This window comes from Callorhinchus milii, unplaced genomic scaffold (assembly GCF_018977255.1).
Source record: "Callorhinchus milii isolate IMCB2004 unplaced genomic scaffold, IMCB_Cmil_1.0 Scaffold45, whole genome shotgun sequence".
In the NCBI taxonomy this organism is placed as follows: domain Eukaryota; kingdom Metazoa; phylum Chordata; class Chondrichthyes; order Chimaeriformes; family Callorhinchidae; genus Callorhinchus; species Callorhinchus milii.
The window spans coordinates 318464-327667 of record NW_024704786.1 but is presented as its reverse complement, the minus strand read 5'-3'; the positions used below and the strand labels follow the sequence as shown (position 1 = coordinate 327667).

Here is a 9204-nt window from a genome sequence, read left to right as displayed (position 1 = left end):
TGGGGACGCTGCCGGGTTTCACCCACAAAATACACAGTCAATTCACTTTACAGTGTGTTGACTATGAATCGCTTTGAGACGTCTTAATCACTTGATAAGACATTCCCGGTGAAACCCTTTGTGGCATTCAATTGTTACACAAGTCAAATCTAAGGCGAGGATTATTATTTGCGTTATTATGTGCCTCAGTAATGCAGAGTGCAAAATTAGTGTCATTCTTTAAATACAATCAATGAAACAGTAATTAACACTCTTTATACTACATTTGGCGTTATATGGAGAAAAAAACAAGTTCCGTTCAGAGAAACGACACGAACTGGTGAGAGCGAGACTCAGCTCTGTGCTGGTCCGTCAGCTGTCAGCCTTGACCATCTGTCTCCTTCTCAGCTGACTCTGTCCTGCACGTGATATAGAGAGAGAGAGAGGGGTGTGGGAGAGGGGGATAGCGAGAGGGGGATGTGGGAGAGGGGGATAGCAAGAGGGGGTGTGGGAGAGGGGGATAGCGAGAGGGGTGTGGGAGAGGGGGATAGCGAGAGGGGGATGTGGAGAGGGGGATAGCGAGAGGGGTGTGGGAGAGGGGGAGAGAGGGGATGTGGGAGAGGGGGATAGCGAGAGGGGGATGTGGGAGAGGGGGAATAGCGAGAGGGGTGTGGGAGAGGGGGATAGCGAGAGGGGGGTGTGGGAGAGGGGGATAGCGAGAGGGGGGTGTGGGAGAGGGGGATAGCGAGAGGGGGATGTGGGAGAGGGGGATAGCGAGAGGGGTGTGGGAGAGGGGGATAGCGAGAGGGGGGTGTGGGAGAGGGGGATAAATATCTTGTCAAAGATTTTGAAGCCAAACAAGAGACAAGAAGTCCCAGGGAGGCACGGAGGAGAGTTGTAAAGCTTTATTATCTCACGCGCTGCGATTATCCCCAAAAAATCAAGACACACGTAATGGAAAACAAACAATAAAATGGCCTCCAAACTGTATGGCCGACTGCGATGACCCTCGCCTCGGTCTGGCACCTTTGGGGATTCAAATAAACACACACGGCTATTTGGGCACCGCACCCCCCCCCCACCCCCACCACCCAAATAACAACAGACCCTCTGTAATAAACACAATGTAAGATACAGTCAGCAGCAAAGAGTATTTAATTTAACAGTCAGAAACCGGCAATGTCGCTCAGACACCCAGAGCTGGAGATTCCAGTAGTTTAGGCTTCAGTTGGTCGCTGTGGGACTTCACAGTCCAAGTGTAGTGACTGATAGCGGTGGGGGGAGGGAGCGGGGAGCTGAGGGGAAAGGGAGGGGGAAGTGGGGGGGGGGCAAGGAAGAAGAAGTGGGGGGAAGGGAGGGGATAATGGAGGGGGAGTGGAGCAGAAGGAGGTAACGGGGGGGGAAAGGGGGAGTGGGTAAGAGAGGACTGTACGAAATAGGTTGAAAATCCAGTTTTGCTTTGAGTGAGAGACATTTCCGGGAGGTGATGAAACGATAAAGGCTGCATTAACACCATGCATTTCCCCCCCGCCCGCCCCCCACCAGCCCCCCCTACCCCCACCCGCACCGCCACAGCTGCAAGCCTCGCATCACAACAGTACGACGCCAGCAAAGACCCCCAAAGTAGCTCGGAGGTGGGCTCCAGGCGAGCCTAGCCTTGTCGGATTTCTCTCAGCTTCTCTGCGACCTTCTTCAACTCTGCCTCGATCTCCGCCAGGTTCTCCAGCTCCATTTCCTGTCGTCGTAATTAATAACAGCAATTAATAACGGCAATTAATAACGGCCGGCGGTAATAATTAATAGCAGTTTGATTCAGCGCCTTATCACGTCTTCGAGACGTCTCCAAGGCGCTTCGCAGGACATGTTCTAAAGTGTAGTGACTGTATGTTTCGTGGGCGAAACGCGGCGGCCAATGGCTGGGTCCCACAAACAGTCGTGGATCGAGTGACCGAATTATTATTATTATTATTATTATTGAAGGGATTATCACCCCCGGAAAAGCGATCCGCCAATCGACTAACAACCGGGTTCCTACTGACTGCCGGTAAACACAGGCGCGTGTGTGTGTGTGTGTGTATGTTGTGTGTCTGTGTGTGTGTTGTGTGTGTGTGTCGTGTGTGTGTGTGTCGTGTGTGTGTGTGACAAAATTGAAGACAAAAACTAACCTCGTCTCTCAGTTCCCTCATTCCCTCACCCGCTCTCTCCTCTTCAGGCTCCTCGTGGTGCCTTTTCCACAGTTCCCCCTCCTCCTCCCTCTCCTCCTCGTCTTCTCCCTCCTCGTCCTCTCCCCGTCTCTTCCCGGCTCCCGGGGATTTCTTCTCGGGAGAGCCGCGGGTCATGGCCTCGTGAAGGTGCATTTGGGAGTCGAGGATTTTAATCCCTTTCTGCTCCGCCTCAAACTGATCAGTCTCCTCGTCACTGGCGTTCTCTTCCACCCGCTTCTCAAAGTCCCTGCGCTCCTTCCCTCCTCTCTTCCTGAACTCACCTTCCTCCTCCTCCTCCTCTTCCTCCTCCTCGTCCTCTCCGCCATGACGCTTCTTCGTCTCGCCCGCCCTCTTGTCCTCCCCCCTCTCCCGCTCCTCCTTCTCCAGCAGCTCGTCTATCTCCTTCTCCTCCTCCTCCTCCGATCTGCTCCCCCCTTCCTCAAACGATTGCCTTCGCTTCTCGGGGTTCCTCTTGTCCTCCTCGTGGCTCAGCTGCTCCTCGGAATCGCGCAGCTCGGTCTTGGTGTCGTCCCCTCCGTGAACCACTTCCTTCTCCTCCCACTGCTCCTTGTCAATCTTCTCCAGGTCTTCCCTTCTCTTCACGGCGCCGTCTTTCTTCTCAGCCGGTGCCCGCCTGCTCGCTTGGCCGACCGCTGCCTTTTTGGCCGCCGTCGCTCGCTTCTCGAGGCTCTCCTCCTCCTCCTCCCAATAGGCATCGCTCTTCTTCTCATCCTCCTCTTCCTCCTCCTCCTCCTCCTCCTCCTCCTCCGTGGTATGGGGCCACTTCAACTCACCTTCAAGATGCCTCTTGCTCTCTCTCGCCTCCTCTGTGCACCAAGACGAGGGGATTCAGCACAGCCAGTGGTTAGTAATCACCCTCGCCTCATCACGTCTTCGAGACGTCCTCTAAAGCGCTTCGCGGGACACGCTGCAAAGTGTAGTGACTGTGTACTTTGCGGGCGAAACCCGGCAGCCAATTGCGCCCGGCGGCGTCCCCCGCGTGGATTGAGCGGCCAGTTTTATTTGGGGGGGGGGGATTGTCGGCCAGGACACCAGGAGAGAGAAACTCACTTCTCTTCCCCCCACCCCCCCTCCTGACTGCGCTGAGGGAGGGAGGGAGAGGGCGCTGTGTAAATGCAAGTTGTTGTTGTCTCTCGAGGGCAGACTTACGGTGATCGACTAGTTCCTGGAGTTCCTTCAGAAGCTGTTGGTGTCTCAACATCTCCAGCATCCGCTCGTCTGGCACGAAACAGCAAAGGGTAAATCGTGTGTCTCCCTCCCTCCTTCCTCGCCTCCTTCAAGACCCTCCTCTTCGACCAACCCTCCTACCCCCACCCTCCCCGCCCGCCCTCCACCCCCTCCTGATCCAGACCCCCAACTCGGGTCCAAACCCCTGACTGTCCAGCAAACTTGGGGACGTCCTCCCGACGTGAACGGCTCCGTGTAAATGCCATGAGTTGCCGTCGATGGTACGTCCCAATGTGGTCCTAAGTCCCCAGAGCACAGCCCCTCTCACTGCGATTTGAGCCTTTCCCGACCCAGACAGAGGGGATTCAAAGAAAGGAAGGAAGGAAGGAAGGAAGGAAGGAAGGAAGGAAGGAAGGAAGGAAGGAAGGAAAAGAAAGAAAGAGAGAGAGAGAGAGAGAGACAGACAGACAGACAGACAGACAGACAGACAGACAGACAGACAGACAGACAGACAGACAGACAGACAGACAGACAGACAGACAGACAGACAGACAGAAAGAAAGAAAGAAAGAAAGAAAGAAAAAAAGAAAAAAAGAAAAAAAGAAAAGAAGAAAAAAAGAAAGAAAAAAAGAAAAAAAGAAAGAAAAAAAGAGAGAGCGAAGGGAACGAGAGAAAGGAAGGAAGGAGGACGGGAGGGAAAGAGAGAGAGAGTGGGGGGGGAAGCGGGGGGGAGAGAGAGAGTAGAAAAGAGAGAGGGGCGGAAAGAGGGAGAGAAGGGGGGAAACGAGAGGGAGAGAGAGAAATGGAGCAGAATAAAAAGATTTGTGTGATACCTTCTTTGAGGATCCTGAGACATTCACCGCTCACTACGACAGGATTCGGTTTGGACAGTGCGTCGGACAGAACCTCAACGATACACTTGGTAACCTGCGAGGGAGTGGGGGGGAGTGGGGGGTGGGGGAGTGTTGGGGTGGGCAGTGGGGGGGGGGGGGGGAGATACAGAGGGCAACAACAACAACAACTCACAATCTCGCCACTTAACACGACGCCTTATCGCGCGCTCGACACATCTCTCAAAAGCGCTTCGCAGGAGTTCTGCCGTAAAGTGCGGTGACCGCGGAATATTTTTTTCGGGGGTGTGTGTGTGTGTGGGGGGGGGGTGGGGGGCGGGGTACACGGTAGTTAGGTCTTGCGCACAGCAACGACAACTTGCACTTACCTGGCGCCCTTCATCCGGGGTAGGGTCCCGGAGCGCTTGACGGGGGGTGGGGGAGGGGGGGGGGAGAGATAAACACACACGCACACACGGGGTGGGGGGTACATACAGACCCAGTCGCACCCAAAGAGATCCGGACTCACTGTACCTTTTCATCTCTCAGCGCCTCGCGGGGAAGAGGAGAGGAACTGCCTGGAAAACAGACACACGAATTGACTGGTGTTTTAGGGGTTAATACCGGCGGCTGTTCCAGTCGACAAAAGGTTAAGGGCGGAGGGAATCGCCGGCCCGTCTGCCCCCCCGCACCCCCGAAACGAATCGCCCCCACGCTGGGCTTCCTCGTGACAGCTTTTCCCGTTGGACAAAACAGGAGAACGACTCGATGGGATTTACTGCGAAGCGTAGTGACTGTGCGTTCCGCGGGCGGGTAAGTGTGCGAGCCGGCGCGGGGCGGGGCGGGCGTTCTCCTAAACCTCTCCCCCTTTTTTTTTTTGTCCTCTCTCGCCGATTTATCTTAATCCACCTTTTAAAAAAAATTAACAAGTAAATAAACAAACAAATAAATGATAAGTATAATTCGTTCGCTTTCAACCCACGGCCGTGTGCGGCCGCCCACGAGACGCACAGTCACTACACTTTACAGCGTGACCTGTGAAGCGCTTTGAGACGTCTCGACGATGTGATAAGGCGTCGGGTCAAATGCCAGAATTATTATTATTATTATTATTATTATTATTATTATTATGGCTTCAGACCTGTAAGACTGACCTTGAAGGAACCTTTGCTATAAAAGGTTCTATATCAGACGTAACCATAATTGAACAATATTATTATTATTATTATTATTGTTAATACCTAATCATTTTTTTCCTAAAAAAAATCACAGAATTGCACACACAGATATAATCCACACCCCCTCACCCACAAATATAATTACCCCCCACCCCCCCCACACACACCCAAAATGGATAAATTAGAATTTATATATATATATATCTATAAGATTTCCAAATCAACTGACAGCGATGTGACAGACTGCAGCGCTGCTCACTGCCCGGGGGGTGGGGGGCGTTGTGTTGGGGGGGTGTGTGAGAGGGGGGGGGTGGTTAGGGGGGCGCGTTGTGGGCTGGGGGGGGTTTGTGGGGGGAGTGGTTTGGGGGGTGGGGGGGGGGGTTGGGTTGAGGGGAATTTATTTTGGGGGAAAGATTTGTCCTAACAGCACGCGGCTGATTTTAATCCCCGGTTATGTAACCGTCAGACAGACAGCGTCCGTGTCTAACGCTGTACCTGTTATTGCTGTCCCTCTCTCTCTCCGTCTCTGTCTGTTTCTCTCTGTCTATCTCTCCTCTGTCTCTCTCTCTCTGTTTCTCTCTGTCTATCTCTCCTCTGTCTATCTCTCCTCTGTCTATCTCTGTCTCTCTCTCTCTGTTCATCTCTGTGTCTATCTCTGACTCTCTCTGTCTCTCACTCTCTGTCTCTCTCTGTCTCTTTCTCGCTCTGTCTATCTCTGTGTCTCTCTCTGTTTATCTCTGTGTCTATCTCTGACTCTCTCTGTCTCTCACTCTCTGTTTATCTCTGTCTCTCTCTGTCTCTCTTTCTCGCTCTCTCTGTTTATCTCTGTGTCTATCTCTGACTCTCTCTGTCTCTCACTCTCTGTTTATCTCTGTCTCTCTCTCTGTTTATCTCTGTCTTTCTCTGTCTCTCACTCTGTTTATCTCTGTCTCTCTTTCTCGCTCTCTCTGTTCATCTCTGTGTCTATCTCTGACTCTCTCTGTCTCTCACTCTCTGTTTATCTCTGTCTCTCTCTCTGTGTCTCTCTATTTCCCCGACAGTGTCTCATTAACAGACCCCCCTCTGTCCTTGGTGCTGAAATAAGCTTTTCACATCAAAAATACTCTGATCTTATAATAATAATAATAATAATAATATAATAATCCTGGCATTTGACCCGATTCCTGATCACGTCGTCGAGACGTCTCAATGCGCTTCACGGGATATACTGTAAAGTGTAGTGACTGTGTTTTGTGGGCGAAATGCGGCAGCCGATCGCGCACAGTGACGTCCCCTCAGTCCCCAATAAACACAAACAAACTAAATCATTCCAAACTTCTGCAAAGATAAAAATCCGTGCACAGAAACATAGACCCCCCCTCACCCCCCAACATAGACCCCCTTCACCCCCCAACATAGACACACCCCCCTCACCCCCCAACATAGACCCCCCTCACCCCCCAACATAGACCCCCCTCACCCCCAACATAGACCCCCCCTCACCCCCAACATAGACCCCCTTCACCCCCCAACATAGACACACCCCCCTCACCCCCCAACATAGACCCCCCTCACCCCCAACATAGACCCCCCTCACCCCCCAACATAGACACCCCCCCTCATCCCCAACATAGACACCCCCCCTCACCCCCCAACATAGACCCCCCTCACCCCCCAACATAGACACCCCCCCCTCACCCCCCCAACATAGACCCCCCTCACCCCCCAACATAGACCCCCCTCACCCCCCCACATAGACACACACCCCCACATAGACACCCCCCCTCACCCCCAACATAGACACTCACCCCCAACATAGACACCCCTCACCCCCCAACATAGACACCCCTCACCCCCCAACATAGACACCCCCCCCCTCACCCCCAACATAGACACCCCCCCTCACCCCCCAACATAGACACCCCCCATATAGACACCCCCCTCACCCCCCCAACATAGACACCCCCCCTCACCCCCAACATAGACACCCCCCCTCCCCGCTCTCACCCCATTTACTTGCAAGTGTTCCCCCCTTCAAGTCCTTTAACCAATTCCCTTTTGAAAGTTGTTATGGAATCTGCTCCCACCGGTCTGTCAGGGCCACCGGGCCATGCGTTCCAGACCCTAACAACTCTCTGCGTAGAATAATTTCTGGTCTCCACCCCCTCCCCCCCCCCCACCCCCTCTGGTTCTTTTGCAGATCATCTTAAACCTGTGTCCGGTTTCCCCCCTCTGTCTACTCTTATCAAAAGTGCAGATAAGAGGGGGGAATACATCTGCTCCCTCGTAATTGTGAACCCCTCGATTAAATCTCCCCTCAACCCTCTCTGCTGTGAGGAGCACGATCCCGGCTTCGCTAATCTCTCCCCGTCTCCCCCTCCTCTGGTAATCTGCTGATAAAATTAGATTAAAAAAAAAACAAAAACACTTACCTTGGCAACAAAACAACAGCAAAGCCAGAAAGGCTTTGGGGATCATTGTGTCTGTTCAGGTCAGTGATGCAAATAAATAAATTGCTCGTAAATAAATTGTTTGTAAATAAGGGTTAAAAAGCAGAAATAAATCACAAGGTGGGTAGGAAATATAGCAATGGTTTGATGATTGGGGATGGATTCTAACTGGTTCTGTTAGACCACTCTCTCTCTGTCTCTCTCTCTCCACTCCTCTATCTCTCCTCTATCTCTCCTCTCCTCTCCTCTCCCCCCTCTCTCTCTCTCTCTCTCCACCGATGTGCTGATGGTCTGAAGCCTCGGCAAACCTTCTGGGACTTTAAATAACCTGCAGACGGCGGAGGAAGTGATGTCAAATTATCCCAAAGATTTGCTCACGTACAGATCTCTTAAAGGAGGTGCAGACAGATGCAGTTGTTGGCCGCCGGGCACAAAGCAGAGGATGATGCAGACGGGTCTTGGTTATGTAACCGACTCGGGAATTCTGCTTCCCGTTCTCTCCTTTCCCAGCCGCCGCTCCGCAAAACGCACAGTCACCACACTCTGCGGCGTGTCCCGCGAGGCGCCTTGAGGCGTCGCGAAGACGTGATCAGGCGCCGGGTCACACGCCAGGGATTATTATTACTGTTATTATTATTATTATTATTATATAAATGCAAGTAAGAAACTCCAGATAACAAAAAGACTGAGGTCGATCCCGTTCGCCTTCCACCTTCCTGTCGGTCGCTTGACCTGTCCCGAACTCCCTTTACTCAGGTGCTATGCCCCACAGCGTTATTTCCTAAAAGAAAACGATCTGATCCGCGTTGGAAGGAAATAACGATTCCTGGTTGAACCGTCTCTCTCTCTCTCTCTCTCTGTTGTTTGTTTGTTTGCAAAGTTGATCGTTGGGCTGCAACAACAGCACACAAATAACCGGGGAGACATCGACCAGAGTGACCCCGGAGCGTGGGTGTGAGCGAGCGAGCGTTGTGAGAGCGTGTGGGTGAGAGAGAGTGAGTGTGTGGTTCAGGGTGTGTATGGGTGAGTGAGTGTGTGTGGATGAGTGGGGTGTGTGGGTCGGTGTTTGAGTGTGTGAGTGAGAGTGTGCGTTTGTGTGTGTGGGTGAGTGTTTGAGAGTGTGTGTGGGTGAGAGTGAGGGAGTGTGTGGGTGAGTGTGTGAGAGTGAGGGAGTGTGTGTGGGTGAGAGAGAGGGAGTGTGTGGGTGAGTGTGTGAGAGTGAGGGAGTGTGTGTGGGTGAGAGTGAGGGAGTGTGTGGGTGAGTGTGTGAGAGTGAGGGAGTGTGTGTGAGTGAGGGAGTGTGTGGGTGAGTGTGTGAGAGTGAGGGAGTGTGTCTGAGTGAGGGAGTGTGTGGGTGAGTGTGTGAGAGTGAGGGTGTGTGGGTGAGTGTGTGAGT

At 52.8% G+C, this 9204-nt stretch overlaps 1 protein-coding gene across 1 annotated transcript; it reads right to left on the bottom strand.

The window, feature by feature from the left end:
• Positions 1 to 1544: 1544 nt before the first annotated feature.
• Positions 1545 to 8042, bottom strand: LOC121851523 (cilia- and flagella-associated protein 251-like). Its single transcript, XM_042345429.1, has 6 exons — positions 7791 to 8042; positions 4736 to 4779; positions 4205 to 4298; positions 3354 to 3422; positions 2145 to 3010; positions 1545 to 1714 (listed from the first exon to the last, which is right to left on the bottom strand). The coding sequence occupies exons 1-6, from the start codon at positions 7834 to 7836 to the stop codon at positions 1631 to 1633; spliced, it is 1203 nt and encodes a 400-aa protein (XP_042201363.1). The 5' UTR covers positions 7837 to 8042; the 3' UTR covers positions 1545 to 1630.
• Between the last annotated feature and the right edge of the window lie 1162 nt (positions 8043 to 9204).